The sequence below is a fragment of the Equus caballus genome, chromosome 4, assembly GCF_041296265.1.
Source record: "Equus caballus isolate H_3958 breed thoroughbred chromosome 4, TB-T2T, whole genome shotgun sequence".
NCBI classification, from domain to species: Eukaryota; Metazoa; Chordata; class Mammalia; order Perissodactyla; family Equidae; genus Equus; species Equus caballus.
The window spans coordinates 15,537,910-15,561,638 of NC_091687.1; the positions used below are offsets into that span (position 1 = coordinate 15,537,910).

Here is a 23,729-nt window from a genome sequence, read left to right on the forward strand (position 1 = left end):
CTGTCATCCTCAAGACGACTTTAGGGGAAGATTCTAGCAGACTTGTTCTGTTGACAGGGAGATGAGAGGAGGGCCCATGCCTGGGTTCCATAATTCTAACGAGAAGAACTGGGATTGGAACCCTGGTCTGGGGAGCTTCCTGGTGGGTGCTCCAGGCCTCACCTCAGCCTCCTGGCAGGGAATGGCCTGGTCTCGCATGCCTGAAACCGGCAGGTTTGTTTTATGGGCATGTGGCACTTCTGGGGGGAGTTACACTTTAGGCATCAAAATGCTTTTTATGTGAACACTTCTCACCCTCAGTGAGAAACCTCAGCAGGTCAAAATACAAGACTGCAAAACTAGCCCCTTCTGCAGAAAGAGGCTCTGCTGAGAGAGGAGGGGCCCACGTACCAGACCACGGAGTCTTCCAGCCGAGCTCCTGGGCTCCTGTGGACCGAGCCCCCTCTTGACAGCCCCTCCCCGTGTGGAACTGGCGCTTCTCCAGAACTAAGCCTGTTTCACTTTCTCACAGATGGGGGCTTTCTCTGCTGAGGTCCCTTTCAGCAATTACCTCCTGTCGTTGGTCAGTGAGTGGTTCCTGAGTGCCCCTCAGGGCCAGCCATGCACTGGAGCCAGCAGCTGCCGTGGTGAGCAGAGCAGCATCCATCGAGGCCACCAGCACTGGCAGTGAGGACCGACACAAGCAAACTCTGACCAACTGATGAAAGCTTTGCTGGTGACCATGTGCTGCAAGAGAGAAGTACTGCTGCGTGCTTTACTAGCTCATGACAAGTCTGCAGGTGTGGGGTTGGGATGGGAGGGGCTTCCAAGAAATAAATAGCATGTAGGAGAGGACCTGCCGGAGGAGAAGGCTCGAGCAGGTGAAGAGGGGCAGCAAGAACACCCCTCCTGGAGGGAACAGCGTGCACAGGGGCCTGAGGAAGGAAGGGGCCGGGGTCCTGCCACCAGAAAGCGCTCTGAGCTTGGGGGAGGTAGCTGTGGGAGGGCTGCTGGGGCCATTTGGTTAGGAAGTTGACATCCTCCTGAGCGCAGTGAGTAGGGGGGCTGTAAGCTGGGGGCATTCTCCACGAGGAGTGGTAGCCCCCCAGAAATAGAGTTTGAGGGGAATTAGTGTTTGAGGGAAGGCAGAGTCCAGGTGACAGGCAGCTGGCATCCCTATTACTTAGGGGCGGAGCCAGCTCGCCCAGTGGGCCCCACATGGTGGCTGGAGTCCGAGGGAAGAGGGAAGGGAGGCAGCCAGCCTCTGGTGTGAGCGGCTGGTTGGGCCCTAAGACAAGAACCCTGGAGTCTCTTCCATGTTTGTGGTGAAAGATCATGAGTCGAGGTTGGACCGAGTCTAACTGTCTGGTTAACATCCAAGGGCAGAGGAGGCCAACGCCAGGATCTGGGACTCAGAAGAGCCCGGGGTGGTGCCCAGAACCAGGGGCCAAGGCTCCGTGTGGAGTGCTCTGGCCAAGTTCCCTGTCTTTAAACTTGGCATCCATAATGCTGACCACACAAACTTATTCTGGGAATCTAATGGGACAAGGAAACTTAATACAAACATTACCTTTGTTGGGATACAGATTCAGACAAATAGAATATGTGGATTTTGTTTGGATAATGGTTCAAACCACCAACCATAAAAGGACATTTGGGGCGAAAACTAAATATTGACTGGGTATTAGATGACGTAAAGGAATTATTATTTGTTTTGTTAGTTTTGATCATGGCATTTGATTATGTAAGAAAATATGTTTAATTTTTAGAGGTGCATATTGAAATATTTAGGGATGACATGGCATGATATGTATAATCAACCTGAAAACATTTCAGGAAAAATTGAAGCAAAGGGGTGATAGGGCACATGTGCATGTTGACGGTAATTAGTCTTTGGGTGGTGAACATGATGTAATCTACACAGAAATTGAACTATAATGATGTACACCTGAAATTTATATAATATTATAAACCAATGTTACTTCAATAAAAAAGAAAAAATTTTAAAAAAGAGATACCATTTACAATAGGATCAAAATATGATGGTCTTATGAATTAATCTGATAAAGACGTGTAAGACCATTACGGAGATCATTAAACTTAAGACAGCTCATTGGTTAGATGTCAATATGTGGAGAGATAGACACAGCCATGGATCAGAAAGCTCAACCCTTGTTTCAATGATCTATCGCTGTGTTAAAAAATCACCACTAAATTTAGTGGCTTAAGACAACCACCATTTTATTTATTTAAGATTCTACTCAAAATCTGCTGGTGTTGCTGGTGGGTCCCCCCTGCCTCTTCTCTGTCTCCATTTCTCTTTCTCTGTCTCTCTGTCTAGCTCTCTCTCTCATGGCCTGTCCCGCTCCACGTGGCCTCTTCATGTGGTCTTTCCATTCAGTCTCTGCCTCTTTAAGGCTCAGGCCGAGGACTGGCCCCACCTTCTGGTTAAAGCCGCTTCCAGGACCAGGCCAGACTTGGAGGCAGAGCCTGAACAGGCATGGATGTCCAAGGGAGGCCAGTGGGGACACATGAATGGAGCTGGACTCTGATTGAGGCCCTACCCCTGGAGAGCCACCTGACCCATGTCAACGCTCAGGATGGCAGTCCCCATCTGCAAAGTGAGTGCCCCTGTCTGGCAGAGGGGTTCCGTGTTGGTGTGACATGAGGGGCGTGTGCCTGGATCTGCCCTGCTCAGCATCTGGATGGCCTCAGACAAGTCAAGGAACCTCTGATTTCCCACTTGTAACAGTGGGAAGATAACACCAACTTTGTAGGTATGAGGTGAGGTGATATTTGTAAAGTGCTCAGAACGGTGGCACCTAGTAATATAAGACAAATCTAAGGGTTTGTGAAGTGACATATAATGTATGTGAATTGCCTGATACGAGATCTGAGTTCAATAACAGGGTTCTATCACCCTCCGTTTCCTACCATGTCACCCCACCCTTTGGACTGGATCTCAGGATCCCACAGCCCCAGGAACCCGCCTGGCAGCCATGACCTTTCTTCCATGAGGCTGGGTGAACTGTACTTGGCTCTGGGCCCTGGGCAGAGAGTGGCGCCCAGCAGGGCTGGACCCCAAATGTTGCCAGGTGGTGTGTGAGGTATCCCACTCCGGGCTCTGTGACGTTTTCACTCCCTCATAAGCCCTCCTGTCAGCCAGGCAGTGGGGCTTCCTAGAGCCGTGAGAGAATTGGAAAGGAAGCAGGCGATACTGGGGATCTCTGACAAGCCACACTCACGGCAACCCATGGGGAACCTGCAAAGGGCCGGGACCACCTACTGTCTAGTGCCGCTCAGGATCGATTGGTCCAAGGGGACTCGAGTATTCTTCACATCTGCTTGCTCTGCAAGGGAAGCTCCAGCTTGTCCCAAAGCCACCAGAGCCGGGGACAGATGCTAGACTGGGTCTTGTGGGGGCTTTTGGAGGCCTCTGGGCTTAGCTAGGAGATAAGCTGCTCTCCTTTGGCAGGAGCAGCCAGACATAGGCCTGCATGGTAGGGTATGTGTGTGTGTGCGTGTGTAACCCTGTCTACCCCTGGACAGGTGGGGTGGTAGTGACAAGAAGCCTCAGTAAGTTCTGAGCCCTTCCATGAAACACCCAAACGACTTACAGATGCTGACCTCCCTCCACACCAACGGGGCACAACCAAGCAAGAATGCCCCCGAATTTAGGGTGCCTCAGGAAGAGGGAGGGAGCAGTTGTGAGAACAGAGGGTCTGCCTATGGAGGGAGGAGAGGAGGAGGTTGGGGAGGGGCGGGAGCTGGGGAGGGCCTGAGGGGTTGAGGAGGGGTCTAGGGGCAGGGAAATCTGCTGGCCAGAGCAGGTGGAGATGCATCCGCTCTGGCCTTCCTTTGGTTGGTTTCCAGAGAAGCCCCAGACACAAGACCCTGCTCCCAGACTCTGGGAAGTCCTGGCTGCTCCTGTCCCAGAGGTAGCATTCCCAGGGCCTGGGACACCTGCACCCAGCATTGGTCCAGACAGCTGGGACAGCATGTGCCCCCAGTTGGCTGGTGGGACTGCTCTCTGCCCCCAGTGTGTACCAGTACCGCCCTGGGATCCCCAGCTTCCCCAGTGGCCCAGTGGCAACAAGGCAGGGAGCCCTACAGGAAAGGGGAAAGGGAGAGAGGCAACCCCTGTGGAGACAGTCTGAGGGGCAGCCCGGGGTATAAAGGGCATCCTTTTCTCTCAGACCACAGGTTCCACGTGCAGCCTGTCCCTAGGCTGGGGCCCTATGTGGGATGGGGCCTTGCTGACCCTCTAGACTGGGCCCCCAGGCCTCCTTCTCCAGTTTGGGTGGCCCGGCAGGGTCAGCAGAGGACTCTGGGGTGATGTTTGTCAAGTTGGCAGCGGCCACGCGGATGTCCAAGCACAGACACGGGCCCAGCTGGGCAGAGATACAGCATCCTTTATTGCTCAGGGCGCTGGCCGTCCCCGCGCGGGTGTGCAGGGATGCAGGAGCCCTCGGCCTTCGCCCTTCGGGGAGGCCGGAGGCCCTAGTGCAGGCGGACAGACCCAGACAGGACAGGCCGGCTCAGCTGCTCGGCCACAGGAGAGTGAAGGCGCCGCGGCTGCAGCGGAAATCCGGCTCTGGCTGTTCCGGCCTGAGCTCCACTGACACGAGGCGCCGGGCCCCGCGCTGGCTCAGGGGGATGCAGTCCGACACGCGGACCTCCAGGGCACGTCCCTCCCTGAAGCCGGGGCGGACGAAGAAAGGTCAGGGTCACAGTGGGCGGGCTCCGCAGACCCGCAGCCGCCCGCGTCCCGGGACTCACCCCTGGCAGTGCGCGGCCAGCACGCCCACCAGCTCCCCGACGCGGTTGTCCAGCGGCGGCTGGGAGCGGTGTAGACACACCACCAGGTCGTCCTGGCCCCGCGCGTGCAGCACCACCAGCTGGTCCCGCCCGCTGGTCACGCTCAGCCCGGTCACCTGAGGAGGGCGGGGGGCTCAGGATCAGGGGTGCAGCGGACCCTCCTCCGCGACCCTACACCCCGCGGGACCCGCACCCCAGGAGCACGTGGCGCCCCCTCAAGCACCCTGCCCTCGCGCGCATCTCCTGCTCCCCCGCAGCACCCAGTCTCTCTGCCCTCAGCCCTCTCAGCGCCCCTTAGCCCGCGGCTCCACGGTCCAGCTGTCCCCTCCAGGACCCCTTCCTCCCTCTCTGGCCCCACCCACAAGGCGGAGGGTTGGGCAAGGCGCCGCACAGAGGAATGTTCTAAATGTGCGCGGTCTAACACCGCGGCCACTGTTCACCTGTGGCTCTCGAGCACCTGAGTGTGTTGGTGCGACTGAGGAGCTGAACTTTTAGTTTCCTTTCCTTTCCTTACATTTAAATAGCCCCACTAGTCGTGGCCACCGTACCAGACGGCCCTAAACCTTACAGTTATAGGCCCGACCTCGATCCCTGCCCCCGGTTGCTCCTGGCCCTGCGGGAACAGGAGCTCTGCTTCCAGCGAGCGAGTGGGCTACAGAGCTGGGCAGAGGGGCGACGGGACCAGAGTCCCACGGGTGGCAGCCGCACCCCGCAGCCGGATCCAGGCGGTCCGGGCGAGGAGACCCCGAGGCGGCACACGAGTAGGGCAGAGGGGACACTCGGCTCGGCCAGAGTTGAGCGGGAGGGGGCGAGGGGCTGTGCCGGCGGGGTTCGGACCCGGCACTTGGGGGCAACAGGAAGCCACGCAGGCTGTTCAGAAGGGGTGCTGCCATCCTGAGTTGATATGAGTTCTAGAAAGCTCCAGCCATCCTAGGTAGGCGCAAAGGGAGGTCCGGCGGTGCCCCCCGCCCATGGGGCTCACCGTGTCCAGGGGCACGGCCCGCATCACCCGGTACTGCCGGGCCGGCTCCAGCTTGTAGAGATGCCGGTCTGTGAGCAGGAGTGCCCGGTCCCGCCTCTTGTTGAAGCGATTCACCTGCGGGACAGGCGCTGGGGGGTCACTTGCCTGACCCAGGGGCTACTCTCCCCGGGCTGGTTTTCTCACTGACTGGGTTAGAGCTGACGGTTTCCGAAGTTCCAGGATCAGCTGTGAAACCTCTGAGCTGGGCCAGGCTTGAGCTGCCGCGTCCCCAGCGCGCGCGGGAGCCACTTCTCACCTCGCGGCCACGCCCCGCCCCGCCTCCCTCTTCGAGGCCCCGCTCCGCCTCCCCCCTCGAGGCTCCGCCCCGCCTCCCCCTCGAGGCCCCGCCCCGCCTCCTCACTGGCGGCCCCGCCCCGCCTTCCCCTCGAGGCCCCGCCCCACCTCCCCACTCGCGGCCCCACTTCTCACCTTGCGGACGTGGCTGGAGAAGAGCACCGTCCCGAAGCCGTCCTTCTCCCGAAGTATCTTCAGTCGCTGAGCAAACAGGCCTGAGGCTGTGGGGTTGTCGGTGGCCTGAGGACAGATCGGGGGGCTGTTTGGGACAGGGTCTTTGGACCATGCTGGATTAATACCTGTCCTGTTATGGGCACAGCTGTCTTTCACCTCGGGCCATCGAGTCAGGCTGTGCGTCAGCCTTCAGCTGGGTCCATCCCCACGCTGGGTTCCCCGAGGGCCCAGCGCAGCCCTGAGGTTGTAGGCACGCACGTCTTTGCCCTCCATTCACCCTCACCAGCCCTGCTCCTCAGGCCAGACCTGGACAGATGAGGAGAAGGCAGGGCCCCGGGCGGGACCTGGCTCCTCCCTGGTAGCTGCACACCTGGGCAAGCCCTGAGCCCCCTGAGGTGTCATCATCCCCTGTAGAACGGGGCCGGGGGCGCAGCTCACAGTGCCCATGTGAGGGCCAAGACAGATATGGCGTGAGTTGCTGACCAGGAGGCTGTGCCTGAGAACAGGGTGGGGGCGGCTCTGAGAACAGGGGTGGGGGCCTTGCCTGAGAACAGGAGGTGGGGCCGTGCCTGAGAACAGTGAGGGAGTGGGAGCAGGGTGGAGGAGAAGGTGGTAAGTAAAGCCCAGGCCGGCTGATTCTGGGTGGAAACCTTTACACTTCAGAGGCAAGGGACAGGGGCAAAGAGGCATAGCCTGTGGGACAGATGGACAGCCAGGCTAGGGACAGGACAGCTGGGGTGGACACAGGAGGCAAGGTCTCAGCCTTGAGCCCCTCCTTGGTGTGCAGCCTGGGCAGCCCCGCACTCACAGAGGACAAGTAGTCTCGGGCCCAGGCCCGCCGGCAGCCCCAGTCCTGCCGTAGCTCCTGCAGGGCCCCCATGGCGGCCACCTTGGCCTTGATCTGGGCCATGTCTGAAGGGGGGATGTTCTTCACCAGCTGCCGGGCCCGCCACCTGGAGAGGGATGGGTGGTCAGATGGGTGCCCATGCAGCCCTCGCCCTTCCCCACCCCTGGTCTTGGCCCCCAGAACATATGGTAATGACTTCTCATGCCCCTTCCCCTAGAGGAAAAGTCCAAGCCCCTCAGCCTGGCACTGGCCATCCTCCGTGTCCTAGCCTCCCTGGTGTCAGCGGAAGGTAGCTCCTCCCACTGTGAGCATGCTGGTTGCTCTGTACCCCATCTCCTGGAGAACTCCTACTCATCCTTCAAAGCCCCACTCAGATGCAGAGTTTCCTCCAATCCCTAGCCAGGACCTACCACTCTCCTCTGCAGGCCTCTATCGAGAAGACCCAGGCCTGAATGCACAGCACTATGCTGGTGCTGGGGATGTCAGGGCTCTGCCACTGACAGTGGGATGTGGGCAGCCAGTTAATGCACAGAGCCCCCATATTTTTCTGCTTGTCAGATGGGGCTCATGTGTCTCCTAGCAGGCACTACTTGTGGAGTTCAGATGATTGGGTCCAGGTGCTCAGTGGGTGCTAGCTGAATGGGAAAGAGTGAGAGGGCGGCAGCCGAGGGCACATACCTACAAAAGAGTGCGTGGCAGGTGTCCTGGAAAGGCTGCAGCACAGCGGGGGGCGGTGGCCAGACGAGGTCGCGGCCATAGAGTGGGGGCTGCCTTGCAGCCTGGAATTGCCGCTGCAGCTCTGCCAGGTGGGCACGCACCTTGTGCCTCCGGAACCAGCGCATGATGGTGTAGATGGCCCGAAGTCGCCGGCAGCGCCGCCTCGCCAGCGTGCCCCGCCATGCCTGGGGGACCAGCCAGAGGCAGATCCTAGGTTAGGCCCAGCCGTGCCGGCCTCCCTCCCTCCACCCCCAGGGCTGCCTGCTCTCCCATCTTTCCTGAAAACACTATGCTTGTCTCTAGGGAACCCACAGCCTGGGGGTGCTGGGCCAGGCTGACGGCCCCTGGCTCCATGCCTTTTAAGCTGAGACCCAGCACCACTGGGGACTCCCAGGTGCCCCCAGGGAGAAAGCATGTGAGAAGAGAGCTGGGGGGCAGATGGCAGTGTTGTCCCCTCTACCAGGGGCAACTGCCAACTGTCCATCTGGAGTCTGACCTGGTCTAGATCTAACCTCCAACTCCCAGGAGACTCTCAGACAGAAGGGCACCCCAAGAATGCCACCATCAAAACCCAGACCGAAAACTCTGCAAGCCAGGCAGCCTGCAGACCTGCAGATTAAAACAGACTTAAGCAATGTTGCCCTGGACCGCAGTGTATGGACCCTGACTGAACAGAGTGAGCAGAAGTCTGGGGAGGTGCGGACGTCGCTGGAGCTGGTGCGACAGCAACAGTGCAGTGTGAACGTTTGAAGTCCCATCTCTGTGATAGCGGCCTGTGTCATGTTCTTAAAACCAACCCCTAGGGTTAGAAGAGGTTACAGTTAAATGCAGTGTGTCATCATTGATTGGAGTCTGGGTTCATAAACGGTGCCATGGGTAACAGGGGGACACTTGCAGAAATTTGAGTATGGCCTACATATGAGATACTCAGATCGTAGATTATATTTCATTAGTGTTGGATTTCTTGAATGTGCTAATGCCAGTGTGGATATAAAGGTGAATGTCCTTGTTCTTAGGATATGCCTGCTGAAGTATTTAGGGGCGTCGTTACTTTATATGGTTCAGGACAAAATACAAGTATTGAGTACCTATTGAGTCTCTGTATGTGGGTGAGGAGAGAGACAAAGACAGAGAGACAGACAGGGTGGGGGAGCCCACAATTGTAGCAATCCAGGTGAGCAGCAATCGTATGAATCTTTCAATTTTTCTGTAGGTTCGAAATGTTAAAAGTAAAAAGTTATGGGGAGAGGTGGAAGAACACTTATCCTCTGGAAATACATACTGAAATGATTGAAAAGGAAACGATTTGCTTCAAAATAACTAGAATAGACGCACAGGTGTCTACACGAATTATATTGGTCACGAGGTGATGCGTTGACACTGGGCATAGGACTGTGGGAATTTAGTATACCATTCTGCACATTTGTCTCTAGGTCCGAAATCTTTCAGAATAAACAGAAGAAGAAAAAAAAGCAAGGAAGAAAAGAAAGAAGAAAGGAAGCCAGATTCCTGAAAATCTTGTTTTGAGCACCTGGATCCACCTGGGCCTGAAGCTAGTGGCCACAGGACTAAGGTGACCTGAACTGCAGCCACACTTTTTGCTTAAGTCAGTTTCAACCGTGGTCTGTTTCCTGCGAGTGGGGACTCCTGTGGTACTTGGAAGTGTGCCTGTGGGCCCTGCTGGTGCACACACATCCCCCCACTCCAGGTGGTGCACCCCCATTCCCCCCGTCCCTCCCCCGGAGTGCACACCCATCCCCGCCCTGCTCCGTGGTGGGTGTCCCTCCGGGGCCGCACCTTCTGCAGCAGCAGCACGATGATGGGGATGAGCCGCGCGCGGCCCTGCTCCAGCGTGACCAGCGTCTGGGGTGAGCGGATGAAGAGCTTGCTGTGGCCAAAGGCCACGTCCCCCTGCAGCCCATGCTGCTCTAGGAGGGCGCCCACGGCCGCTTTGTCGGAGCCCAGCAGGTGGTTAGGCCACGTGTACTCACAGGTCATCTTGTACCTGTCACCGAAGGACAGGGCAGTGGGTGCCAGTCCCTGGGGAAGGGTATGGAGCCACCCCGCCCCATGCACCACGCCCAGCCCATGTGCCCTCACTCCCCAACCCCTGCACTTGCCACTCACGCCCCAGCCCCTTCCTGCCCACATCCCGCCCTGTGTGTCACATGAGGGTCCTTGCTCTCAGTGTCCTGAGGTCAGCAGCATGCTACTCCCATGTGTCAATGTCTGAGAAGTGCTCACTGCTTTGGGCACCCCCTGCTCACCCCTCAGGCTCCACACAGCCCGTGGAGATCGGGGTGATGGGGCTCCTGGGCAGCAGGGGTCCATACCTGAGCAGGAATCGAGGGTAGGGTTGGCGGGAGGCGAAGCCGGCCCTGCGGACCCTCACATTCTCCAGCAGCCCCAGGTATGCGACCTGGTGGCGACAGTGGCCCTCGTCCAGCCTCGCGGCCACCTTGTCCTCATTGGGCTTGATGCAGCGGACGTAGAAGGGCTCCTGTGGGAACAGAGGTCACTCAGGAGGCCGGTGTCTCAGCCCCAAGGTCACTGGGCAGGGGTGGCAGGTGAGCTCAGGTGTGCTACCTCGTGTCCCTCCCACGCTCTGTCTGCGTGGGGAAGGGGCTTTCGTGGTGGGAAGGGGAGGCCGAGGGGCCAAGAGCAGGCAGAAGCGCCAGGCAATAAGGAGATGGGGACGAGGGGATGGCAGGCTGAACAGGACCTGCACCAGTGGGGGCAGGAGGCGGGGCCCAGAGCCAGGTTCGGGCGGGGCAGCATTGCGCCCTTTGGCCTTTCCTCTCGCCTTGCCTGAGGCTGAGCTGGGTCTCTGGATGTTCTTGTTGAGCCGGCCCTGGTGGCCTCCCGCTGCCCTCTCTGCCTTTGGGCTCCAAGCTCCGAAAGAAGCTAGTGCCCGTTTCCTGTCCCTGTGGCCCCAGCTTCCAGAAGATAATCCTGGTTCCCGGCAGGGCCTGGGCTGCGCCAACCCAAGCTCTGAGCAGGGTTTTCCCTTGCCTGTCCCTGCCCAAGGGGCAACGGGGCCAGGGAAGGCCAGCTGGAATCCCGTCTTTACTCAGGAATCCTGTGCCTACTCGAGCCTCAGCCTGGCTCAGGACATCCTAATCTGTGCAGTCGTGAGTCCCTCCGCCCGGGAGGCAGTGCAGCTCACAGCAGACAGGAAATGAACACCCTCCTCCACATGATGTGCAGAGGCAGTGGGCGGCCCGACTTGACACCCAGGCACAGATGGAAAGATCTGGAAGGATCTAGGGTGGCAGCAGGAGTGAGGGTGGTACCTTGGAAGCCAGGTTTTCCACCAGGGCCACCATGGAGTTCTTGAAGAGGGTGCCGGCCGTCAGGGGGCGCTTGGTCACCTCTGTGATGTCCTGCTGTCCGTCCGGCCACATAGCCTTCAGGGTGGGGTCCGTGCTGTGGAGACAGGCTGCATGTCCAGCTGCCCTCACCCTCCCGGAGAGCAGCCCCTACCCAGCTCAGCCATTCAAAAGCCTCGTGGCCTTAGTGTTGTACCTCAGGCTGTCTGCCTGTCAGGCAGGGTCAGCCCCGAGTGTCTGAAGGCCCTTCCAGCCCGAGCCCCTGGGTCCTCCACCCCCCAGCGCCCACACACACGCCCAGCCAGCTGGCTCACCTGTTGTACAGCAGCCGCTTGAAGTCCTGGAAGAGGGAGTCTCTGTTCTTGTCAATGAAGCCCTCCACCGAGTACCTGCAGGGGTCAGGGCTGGTGAGGGCCGAAGGGGCCTCTGACAGCCCCAGGAAGCCCCTCAGCCTCCTCTGGCCTGCCTCTCTTCTCATAGGCCAGCTCTCTTCCTCCCCCCTCAGCTACTGCCCTCCCTTCCCCTCTCCTGCCTGCTTTCTCTCTCATCACGTAAAACTCCCTCCCTCAGAAGTTTCCTAGATGGGTCGAATGGTTATGCCCACGGCTCTGGAGCCAAATGTTGCAGCACTGAATCCTGGCTCTAATGCATACATGCTGTGTGACCTGGGATGAGTTACTTAACCTCTCTGTCCTCACTATACATCAGATGCTCAGAATAGTATCTACTTAGTTTTCCATAAATATCAGCAATTGCGATTACAACCAGGAACTTCTGAGTCATTGGTCTATTTTGATCCCGTGGCACTGACAACCACAGATTCATTGTCTCCTCCTTTGACTGCTAGAAAGCTCAGCACCAAAATCTTGGCTCCACTTGCAGCTCCTGCAAAAGCTCGGGGCGTGGGATCTGATGCCTGGCTGCTTCGTCTTCTCTATTCTATTTCTTCTCCTTGTGAAGGACACATTAGACACTTGTGTCTCTCTCTGGAGTCCCTCGAAACCACTTCAAGATGAGGTGAGCGACAGGTAAGTTAATAACAACAATCATGGCGATTTCCAAAGGACCCCCTCGGCCTTGGCACTCTGGGTGTGGCCTGAGGACCGGCAGTGTTCGCCCGCCTGGGAGCTGGTTAGAAATGCAGACTCAGCCCGTTGCCCCTCTGCGCTGACCTGCAGCTCGCAGGATGCCCTGCTCAGAGTGTGCCAGGAACTGGCCCTGGACTGGATTGGGGGCCCCTCCCCGGCTGCACCTCGGAATGTGCTGGGGTGGAGCCCAGACATGGCATTTTTTTAAGCTCCCCAGAGGATTCCGTGGTGCAGCCAGGGCTGAGAATCACTGTCTTAAAATCCCCATTTCATGCTTTTCACTTGTGAATCTGGTAAAGAGGACGTTTTCAGTGTCTTAAAAAGGGAAGAGGGGACATAGTGGGGGGCCTCACGTGACATCCCCCGCATAGTGCTTGATCCGGAAGTCTCGGCCAAACTCCATGGTCTTGTCTGTGGGGCAGAGCTGTGGGAGGGACAGGCCAGGGTCAAGGCACAGAAGGTGAGCGGGATCTGCAGGGGGTGGGGGGACAGTGCTGAAGAAGAGGCTGGGCCACCCCCAAGGCCCCACCAAGACAGGCAGCAGGGTGCCTGGGGGTGTGTGTGCCAGCACCAGGACAAGCTAGGGGTATGCGGGGTGGGGGTGACTGCAGGGGGCGGAGGGGGCACCTGGCGGCTGGTGTAGTGTGGGTGGTGGCGGTGGTGTGTGTCCAGGGTCTGCAGGAAGATGCGGTCAGTGATGGGGCCCGCGGTGCTGCAGGCCTCATCCAGCACGGCCAGGATGCCGCGGTGGGGCCGCTCCACCAGCTCCACGATGGTGGCGTTGTTGAAGTACTCAACCTGGGGCAGAGCGAGCAGGCAGCTCCCGAGTCCCGCCAGCCAACCTCTCCCACACCGTCCCTGCTGGGCGCCCGCTCTGCCTGGCCGTCCTCCGCACGTCTGCTTGCCTGCCCGCTCCCTCACGGCCCACAGCCGCGTGGGATGGGCCCGGGCACTCACGCTCTGCCAGGTGATGCCCTCCCGCTCATACTCCTCCTGCTCCTGCTTCAGGATGAGCTGGATGAAGAGCTGCTGCAGCTTCTCATTGCAGTAGTTGATGCAGAACTGCTCGAAGCTGGGGGCGGAGGGTCTCGTTCAGAGTCACGCCTTACCCGCCCACCTTGGGGCTTTTGCTCCATTTGGAGTGAGTGCAGTGTTGGCAGGTCTCTCCCCTAAAGTTTGCCCGAGGGGTCTGGTGCCAGGTACCCCAAGTGGCCCAGAGTGGGGCTGCATTTCCCACTCTGGGCCTCTCCTTTTCCCCACTGCTCCCACCTCTGGCACACATGCTCTGGAGTGGATTGGGGAGTCTGGCAAGGGGACATAAGCCTGAGATTTTGCCTTCCTGGTCACCACTGGGCAGGTGGCACAGCTGAGGCAGGCTCGGGGGCATGAGCCTGGGGCCAGGGACCAGCTGGGACAGATGCCAGACATCCCACTCCCCAGCCCAGCCAAGCTCCCCGGGGCTAAGGCGGCCCTAGAGGTTGAGGGGTCAGAGCATGGGATATGGTGCCTGGGCCACCCACCTGTTGACAGGGAACACCTCGAAGCCATAGATGTCCAGCACACCGATGACTGTGTCCTTGCCGTCACGCCGGGGGTCCCGGCCCCGGGGTTCCATGACACCATTGATCCGGTCCACCACCCACTCAAATAGCCGCTGGTATACTGCCTGGGGAGAGGCCAGGAGCCAGTTGCTTTGGCTGCCTCTAGCCTTGCCTCCTCCAAGAAGGCCCCCACCTCCTGCCTGCCCCCAGAGTACCTTAGCACAGGCGTCCCGGGCATAGCTGGCCTCAGCCGCAGTGTGGCCCTTCTCAATGACTTCTCTGCCTCCCGAGGCCACAGTGCGAGCCAGAAGGCAGCGTAGCACCAGCTCCCGAGGTGTGGCTGTCAGCTCAGCCACGTGGTCCACCAGCACTTCCTCCGTCACGGCCAGGCTCCCCTGCTCCAGGGTATCCTCCTCAGTCTCCACAAACTCGATGTTTCCCTGGTGATGGGGGAATCGTGAAGAGTCAGGCTCCATGTTCCAAAGGAGCCTGCACACCTTTCCTGGGGGAGAGGAAAGGAAGCCAGTGGAGCCCGGCTTCTGCCACAGATGCAGCGAGAAAGGTGAGAGCGGCCCCCAGAACACACCAAAGCCTTCCCCAAGGCTTCCCACTCAGAACAGCATGTGAATGATCCCACTGCATCCTCCAAAGCCGGCTACGCGCTACCTACTCCTCAAGCTACCTCGAGAGGATGGAGTTCTCAGAGGCACTGAGTACCCTACCCAAAGCCACACAGCTCTTAAATGACAAAAGCAAGAGGCAGGTCTGCACGACGCTCGCCTTTACTGAGCCTGGACTGCCCTTGCCCACTAAATGCGGGCTCATCTACTAGACGCGGACTGGGCACGTCGCAGGCCTGACTTGCCACAATCTGGGCACATAGAGCCCACAGCCCAGGGCCTGGCCTTGAGAGAGCCCACAGCTGAAGCAACTTGGCTTCAGCAGAGGGAGGAGTGGGCCAGCTACCTAACTGGGTTGTCAGAGGCCAGTCTCCTCCTCCAGGGGTGGCTCCCAGCCAGAACACCATGTGGGGAGGTGGCCCCCCAGCCCTGGCAGCCAGGCTCACCAAGTGTAGTATGGCGGCCAGGATCCGGTGCACGGAGCCCACCTCCTCAGGGCTGAAGCCGATCACCCGCATGGCCTCTGTCACTGCCTGGTGGTGGCTCTTCTCATCGGTCTCCAAGGCCTGGGGGAGAAAGGGGTCAGCACCCCAGGGCCACGCTGAGCCCCAATTCCTCTGTCCCAGTGCCTGTGCTCACCTTCTGCACCCCATCCCCACACTGAGCCCTGTTCCCCGCTCACACTGAGCCCTGCTCCCTGGCGGGTGAAATTATACAGGGCAGGGTTCCTCTGCAGGTGCAGTTCTCGCAGCATCTCGTCCTCACTGCCCCGCAGCAACTGTAAGACAGAGACACCCCTTGGTTAGGCCCCCTGAGCTCCAGAAACCTCACCCACACTTGTTTGATGACAAACAGATGTGTCCTTCAACCATCGTTGACCCAACAATGGCACGGAAGCTCAGAGATGGTGTAGATACTGCTGGAGTTCAGGGAGAACCCATTTCTAGGTCAGACATGGTGTAGACACTGAACAAGTCAATGAGAACCCACTTCAGTGGTCAGATATGGTATAGACACCATGAGAGTCCAGGTAGAACCCACTTCAGTGGTCAGACATGGTGTTGATACTGCCCAAGCCAGGGAAGAACTACTCAGTAGTCAGAGCTGTTATAGACACTGAATGAGTCCAAAGAGAACCCACTTCAGTGGTCAAACATGTTGTAGACACCATGGGAGTACAGGGAGATCCCACTTCAGAGGTCATACACAATGTAGAAACCACCTGAGTCCAGGGAGAACCCACTTCAGAAGCCAGATGCATTGTAGACACCACCCATGTCCCAGGAGAACTCACTTCAGTAGTGAGACATGGTGTAGACACCATCAAAGTCCAGGCAGAATCCACTTCAGTGAATCAAGAAAGAATGTAGATATCACCCAAGTCCATGGAGATCCCACCTCCATGGGTCAGAATGGTGTAGACACCACTAATGTCCAGGCAGATCTCAATTCAGTGGTCAGGCAGGGTGTAGACACTACCCATGTCCAAGGAGATCCCATCTCAAGGGTCAGGCACAGTGTAGACACTGCCTGTGTCCAGACAGAAATCACCTCAATGGGTCTGACATGGTGTAGACACCATCAATGTACAGGGAGATCCTACCTCAGTGGATCAGTCATAGTGTAGACACCACCTGAATCCAGAGAGAGCCCACTTCAGTGGGACATAGTGTAGACATCAACTGTGTCCCAGGAGACCCTGGTTTAGTGGTCAGACACAGTGTAGATACTGCCAGTGTTCAGGCAGACCCACCTGAGTGGTCAGTACACTGTGAATGTCCAGGGAGATAGCACTTCAGTGGGTCAGACATGGTGTAGACACTTCAAGTGTCCTGGAAAAATCCACTTTGGTGCATCAGAACAGTGTAGACACTGTGTCCAGGGTGAGCTTACCTCAGTGGTCAGACACGGTTGTACACTGTGTGTGTCCACGTAGAACCCACTTCAGTGAGTCAGAAAGAGTGTAGACACCACATGTGTCCCAGGAGAACTCATTTCAGTGTGTCAGAATCTTGTAGACAATGCCCATGTCTAGGGTGAACTTACCTCAGTGGATTAGACGTGGTGTAGACATCGACTGAGGCCAGGAAGATCCTACCTCAGTGGGTCAGACACAGTATAGACACTGGCCCAGTCCAGGGAGAACATACCTCAGTGGTAAGATTGGTGTAAACAAAGACCAAGTCCAGGGAGATCCCACTTCAGTGGTCAGATACAGTGTAGACATTGCCTGTGTGTTGGTGTGTCCCACTTCAGTGGTCAGATGCGGTATAGACACCGCCAGTCCAGACAGACACTTCAGTGGTCAAACATGGTATAGAAACTTCCCAAGTCCAGGGAGATCCCCTCTCAGTGGCTCAGACACTGTAGACACTGCCTGTGCCCAGGTAGAACCCACCTAAGTGAGTCAGATTGGTGTAGACACCACCCTAATCAAGGCAGATCTCACCTCAGTGGTCAGACATGGTATAGATAGGCCAGTGCCCAGGCAGAACACCTTAGTGGTCAAAGTTGGCATAGACACCACCATAGTCCAAGGAGATGCCACTTCATCAGTGAGTCAGACACTTTGTAGACACTGCCCAAGTCCAGGCAGAACTCACCTCTGTGGGTCAGACATGGTGTAGACACTGACTGAGTCCAGGCAGAACCCACTTCAGTGGGTCAGACATGGTTGTACATCATCAGAGTCCAGGGAGAAGCCACCTCAGTTGGTCAGACATGCTTGTTCAGTGCAAGTGTCCTGGGATCCGACTTCAGCATGTCAGACACTGCGTAGACACCACAGGTGTCCCAGGAGAACCCAATTCAGTGGGTCTGAATGGTGTGGACACCACCCGTGTCCAGAGTGAACCTACCTCAATGGTCAGACAAGGTGTTGACACCGCCCGAGTCATAGAGGTTCAGCCTCAATGGGTCAGAACTGGTGTAACCACCAATGTCCAGAGAATTCCTACCTCAGTGGGTCAGACACAGTGTAGACACTGCCTGAGTCCAGGGAGAATCCACCTTAGTGGGTCATACTTGATGTAGTCATGCCCACGTCTGGGGAGAACCCAGTTTAGTGGGTCAGAACAATGCAGACACTGTCCAAGTCAAGGGAGAACTTACCTCAGTGGGCCAGACACAATATACAACTGTGGAAGGAAGATCCCACCTCAGTGATCAGACACGGTGTAGACACTGCCAGTTTCCAGGATATCCCACTACAGTGGGTCAGAAACAGTGTGGACACTGCTTGAGTCCAGGGAGCACCTACTTCAGTGGGGTGGACAAGGTATATCACTGCCAGTGTCCAGGGAGATCCTACATAGTGGGTATGAAGGGGTGTAGACGCTACCTGTGTCCAGGCTGAACTCCCACCAGTGGTCAGACACAGTGTAGACATTGCCACATCCAGGGAGAATCCACTTCCATGAGTCAGAATGGTGTAGACCACCAGTGTCCAGGGAAATCAAACCTCAGTGGGTTTGAAACAGTGTAGACACCACCAATTTCTGGGGATATCCCACTTCAATGGGTCAGATCAGTGTAGACACCACCTGAGTCCAGAATGATCCCACCTTAGTGAGTCAGACACAGTGTAAACATTGTTTGAGTTGAGGGACATCCAACCTCAGTGGGTCAGACAGTGTAGATATCACTAATATTCAGGGAGTTCCCACTTCAGTGGCTCAGACACAGTGTAAACACCACTTGAGTCCAGGCAGAACTCACCTCAGTGGTGTGTACATCACAAGTGTACAGGGGGATCCCATTTCAGTGGGTCAGACACAGTGTAGACACTACCCATGTCCAGGCAGTGTCTACCTAGTGGGTAAGATTGGTGTAGTCACTTAAGTTCCAGGGAGTTCCCACTTCAGTGGGTCAGACATGGTATAATCATGTCTGTGTCTGGGGAGAATCCAATTCAATGGGTCAGAACAGTGTAGACACTGCCCAAGTCCATGGAGATCTTACTTCAGTGTATCAGACATGGTTGTACACTATGAGAGTCCAAATATCCCACTTTCATGTGTCAGACTTCATGTAGACACAGCACGTGTCCGGGGCAACCCAATTCAGTGGGTCAGAACGGTGTAGACACCACATGTGTCCAGGGCAAACTTACCTCCATGGATCAGACACATGTGGACACTGCCCAAGTCCAGGCAGAACCCACTTCATTAGGTCTGATACTTTGTAGACACTGCTGAGTACAGACAGAACCCCGCTCGGTGGGTCAGACATGGTGTGGACACCGACTGAGTTGAGGGAGATCTCACCTCAGTGGGTCAGATAGGGTGTAGACACTGCCTGAGTCCTGGCAGAACCCACCTCAGTGGGTCATTCAAAGTATGGGGACCACCAGATTCAGGGAGATATCCAACATCAATGGGTCAGACATGGTATAGATCACTAGTGTCCAGAGAGTTCCCATTTCAGTGGGTCAGACGTAGTCTATGTAGATATGTCTGTGTCCTGAGAGAACCCACTTCAATGGGTCAGATACAGTGTAGACACTACCCGAGTCCAGGGAGATCTTACCTCTGTGGGTTAGACATGGTCTAGACACTGACCAAGTCAAGGGATTTGTCACCTTAGTGGATATGAATGATGTAGACACTGCCAGCGTCTAGGAGGAAGCCGCCTCAGTGGGTCATGTACACTGGAGACACTACCAGAGTCAGGGAGATCCAGTATCAATGGGTCAGACATGGTGTAAACACCACAGGATTTCAGGGAGATCTCACCTCAGTGGGTCAGACATGGTGCAGGCACTGCCCAAGTCCAGGTAGAACCCACCTTGGTGGGTCATACACAATGTCAGCACCACCAGACTCAGGGAGATCCAGTATCAATGGGTCAGACATGGTGCAGACTGCCAATATCCACAGAGTTCCCACCTCACTGGGTCAGATACGGTGTAGATATGCCTGTGTCCTGGGAGATCCTACTTTCAGTGGTCAGCCACAATGTAGACACTGCCCGTGCCCAAGCAGAACCACCTCAGTGGTCAGACATGGTGTAAATATAGCCCGAGTACAGGGAGACCCCACCTCAGTGGGTCTGACCTGGTGTAGACACCACTGGTGTCCAGACAGAACCCGCCTCAGTATCACACAGGGTACAGACCCTGCCCATGTCCAGATAGACCCCGCCTCAGGGTCAGATGCAGTGCACACACCGCCTATATCAGGGAGACCCCACCCCAGGGCGGGTGGAGAGGGGAATGGACGGTGGACGGAGCCATGGAAGGGCTTCCCCATTACCTGCCCGCCCACTCGCCAGCTCACTCACCTGGTAGAAGGCATGGAAGTTCCTTTCACCCACGTGCTGTTTGAGGACTCGAGACTGAGGAGAGAGGGGCAGCTGGGCCTGTGCTTGGGCAGCAGCCTCATCCCAGGGGACCCGCCCTAGAGCCCCCAGGGCAGTGCAGGCAGGAGGTGGTGGGCCTGGCCACAGAGGGTGCCCTGCCTGTGAACCTGGGGCTTCAGAGAGGGTATGTTCCTGCCCCCAGGGCCTGGGAGGGTCAGCATGGTTGGGCAGCTCTGTCTGGTCCCCATGGGGAGGCCTGCACAGCCCACCTGCCTAGGGTGTGCAGAAGCAGGGCCCACCTTCTCCAGCAGGTAGCTGTGGATGTGTCCCCCGACAGGGTCTCCTTTGAAGTCAAAGTTGATGTCCATGTACTTGCCGAAGCGGCTGGAGTTGTGGTTGCGGTTGGTGCGTGCATTGCCGAAGGCCTCCAGCACGCAGGTGGACTTTAGCAGCACGTCCTTGACCCTGCGTGGGGCGAGGGGCCAGAGCTATAAAGCAAAGACCTCATACTGGGGACTGTACCCAAGTCCAGCATCCGGTCTGAAGCCTCCCCATTGCAGGAGGTGAGGAGGCCCAAGGGCCTGGCCTCCCCCTGCGCTGCCCCGTGCAGGCTGTGGAATGGCCCTTCGCTCTGAGACGCTGGGATAAGCACCGGCCAGGCGCTTGTGCTGGGTGTAGTATAAGCACTGGGCCCGAAAGGCCTCAGCCATAGTGTATGGTCACCTCCCACCTTCCCAGACAGCAGCTGCGGGCTGCAGTGAGGAGATGGGTCTGGACGCTTGTCATCAACTCCAGCTGCAGGAATGGGCAGCTGCCGGCCACGTGTGCTCAGGAACTTCCATCACCGCCCCCCACCCAACCCCACCTCACCCATCTTGACAGGAAGAGCCGGGGCTCCCACACAGGAAGCTGCTCCCACAAGGCCTGACTGGTGAGCAGCAGGCGGGCAGGTGGACAGCCAGGCCCTGATTCCCAGGTTCCCGGCCCAAACCAGCACAACCGGCCTGGCATCCTGGGCCTTCCTGAACGGCCACCCAACTTTTCCCCTTCGTTGGGTGCACCGGCTGTCAATCCTTGTCCCTCACCTCCATCCCGTCGCCAGGGGGAGGGCTTCCTGCACAGGGCCCCCTCAGTTGAAAGGTCCAGGGTGTGGGTCACCTGGAGCCTCCTGATAGGCGAGCCCACTAAACTTGGCTTGAGCCGAGCTGGGCTCAGTCCTGTCTCTTGCTCCCCGTTAGGCGTGAGGCCCAGGGCTGCCCCTGCCCCAGCCCTCTCCGCCCTTACCTCTCCACCTCGGCCCTCTGGCTAGGGTTGGTGACGGCAGCGATGTACTGCATGATGTGCTTGCTGGCTTCTGTCTTTCCTGCCCCACTCTCCCCTGCCGGACAGATGGACAGTCAGACAGAATTAGCGACCACTCCCCCTTGGCCAGCTCCCTGTGCCCACTTCCTCCCCAGTGCTTCATTCACCTCCCATCACTGACAAATGAAGATGCTGGGGCCCAGGGAGGCTGCGAGCCAGCACTGGGGCCTTAGCCACAGGGCAGGTACCTGAGATAACGATGCAGGTGTCCCTGGACCGGCGCTTCATCGCCCTGTAGGCGGCGTTGGCCACAGCATACAGATGGGGTGGCCGCTCGTAGAGCTCACGGCCTTGGTACCTGGCGATGGCCTCGGGCCCGTACAAGGGCAGCTCCTGGTAGGGGTTCACGGACACCAGCACCTCCCCGATGTAGGTGTAGATGCGGCCCTTCTCGAACCTGGCACAGGCAGGGCCAGTCCTCAGCGCTCAGGGCAGCAGGGACACACACCCAGGTCCTGGGGCCTCGAGGCCCTGGGCTGCCCCTGGGCTGAGAGCGGAGAAGTGGGATGGGTTGACCTGAGTCTTCCCGGTGCCCACACTACCGTAGTGTAGTGTTGGGCTCCACACTGCTCTCCACGGGGTCCTGATGTCACAGGAATCATGACCACCCATTCTATGAAGGGACTGACTTGCCCAAGACCACACTGGGCAAGGCAGAGCAGCAGGTTCGGAACCAGGTTTGGGGACAGGGAGGGGCCCATTTCCGGCTCAAGGCCTGGGTGGGGACCCAGAGGCAGATAGGACCCGCCTAGCTCCACCCAGATGGTAGGCGCCGGGAGGGGCTGAGGGCAGCTGGGGCTGCAGCATCCTCCCTGGCACATCCTCAGACTCCTCAACTCTCCCGTCAGGCGCCCAGTTGCTGGTGGGGTGGCTGTGTCGTCCCTCTCTTGATCTTCCTGCCTGAGGAGGAGCAGCGCGGCCTGCTCCCCGTGGTGTCGCGGACCCGCCCTTCCCCTGGCGGCTATCCTGGGTTCCTCTTCCTCCCCTGCCTCTGGCTCCCTCCACACCTTCTCAAGTGCCACCCAGCCACCCACCGGGGACCTGCTCAGAGACACGCTTTCCCATCTGCAAGCTGTGTGGGCTGGGGCTCAGTGCTCCACTGTTAAATGGAGATGGTAATACCTGGCTTATATGCTAGTTTATACGAATGAAGTAACATCAAGTTTAGCTGGGTGCCCCATACAAAGTAGCTCATTTCCTGTCCTCTGGCTTCAACAGTCTGTGCTCAGTGGAGCCCCACCCCGAAGCTCTACACAGCAGGCTGCCTTCTGCTCCCCAAGGCTGTTCAGGGATGAAACCAGCTCTCAGTGGCCACCCCATCTCACTGCCTGACCCCTGGTTCTTCCCTGCCCTCTGCCTTTCTCCTCAGTAAATCGGGCCTCATGTCACTTCTACCAGCCACACCCTGAATCATCCCCATGTGTCCCCCTGAGTGTCACCTCAACTTGTCCACCTGCACCCCAGGGCAGGACTTACCCACTTCCCTCAGAGCCCCCAGGGCTCAACACAGCCCCATGCAGGAGATGGAGCGCCCACCCAGTCCGGGTGCCTGGCACCTGCCTGTCCCTGCCGGGCAGGACGGGTAGAAGACACCTGGGTTGTGTGTGAGGCAAAGATCTGAGGAGCTCTGTCCATCGCAGGGTGGCCACCCTTGCCCTTGAGGGGACAGTTGTTCCTGCCCTGCCACATCTCCCTGCAGTCACCCAGATGGTGGTCTGCCAGGGTGTGTATGCACTACCCTTCCCGGACTGATGGAGATCAGTAGGGCTGGGGATGAGAAGGGAGCCAGTGCCCTGGGTCTACCTGAGCTTCAGGTTCTCCATGAAGTCCTCCATGGTCACTTGGTCCAAAAGCACAAAGTCGGCTTTGCCGCAGTCGGGGCCTTCCTCGTCCTCCATCCTGCCGCGGGCAGCACCCAGGCCAGGTTGCCCCTGCCTTCCTCTGCAGAGGGGCGGAGGGAAGGGGTGCTCTCCAGCAGGCCCAGCCCTCCCTGCCCGCAGCCCTCCCTGCTCATCTCCCCAGCGGCTGCGCAGTAAAGTAGGAAGTGGGTTCTGGCCCCAGGGAGGGACTGCTTTTCCCACTTGCAGCTCCCTCCTGAGGGGCTCTGACCCCTGCTTCCTGTTCCCCACCCCCAGAGAGCGGGTGTGCCTAACGGTTGGTCTGGTCAAGGCTGGGGGGTTCCTGTTGGCCTCCTTAGGAAGCTCCAACCATTGTGATCTCTAAGTCCACCCCTCACCCCAAGCAGCAGAGACTGCAGTCCCCAGCCCTGCCACACTGAGTCACTTGTGGGACTGTAAGGAATGATTTCTTGACATGGTCTTGGCTACCTAACCCTGTGTGTCTGTCAACTCTCAGACCTCAACAGTAGGTGGATTTTACGGTGGGTACACTGTACCTTGATAAACAGTAAAAATGTGCTGATGCGCAGGCCTTTGGGGCAGGAGCCCAGGCAATAATATTCTTTAAAGTGTGCGAGACCACGCCAGGATGTGAAGCACAAAACGAGCTTCACGGTGAAGCCCACGATGGGCTGGTGGTCTGAATTCATCATGCTGCGATCCACAGCCTCTGGATGCTTCCCAGAAGGTTCCTACTTGTCTTCGGGGTCCACCTGCCTGTCCCTTCAGTAGTAAGGACAGGA

General features: G+C 57.9%; 1 protein-coding gene across 1 annotated transcript; it reads right to left on the reverse strand.

Annotated features, from left to right (window-relative positions):
* Positions 1 to 4,371: 4,371 nt before the first annotated feature.
* On the reverse strand, positions 4,372 to 23,334 carry MYO1G (myosin IG). Its single transcript, XM_023639023.2, has 22 exons — positions 22,892 to 23,334; positions 21,277 to 21,485; positions 21,011 to 21,104; positions 20,026 to 20,191; positions 19,709 to 19,762; positions 15,111 to 15,206; positions 14,875 to 14,994; positions 14,024 to 14,248; positions 13,788 to 13,933; positions 13,225 to 13,339; positions 12,895 to 13,065; positions 12,621 to 12,691; positions 11,494 to 11,568; positions 11,144 to 11,276; positions 10,184 to 10,350; positions 9,648 to 9,855; positions 7,812 to 8,035; positions 7,095 to 7,239; positions 6,248 to 6,352; positions 5,780 to 5,893; positions 4,759 to 4,913; positions 4,372 to 4,674 (listed from the first exon to the last, which is right to left on the reverse strand). The coding sequence occupies exons 1-22, from the start codon at positions 22,984 to 22,986 to the stop codon at positions 4,518 to 4,520; spliced, it is 3,045 nt and encodes a 1,014-aa protein (XP_023494791.2). The 5' UTR covers positions 22,987 to 23,334; the 3' UTR covers positions 4,372 to 4,517.
* Positions 23,335 to 23,729: the final 395 nt, after the last annotated feature.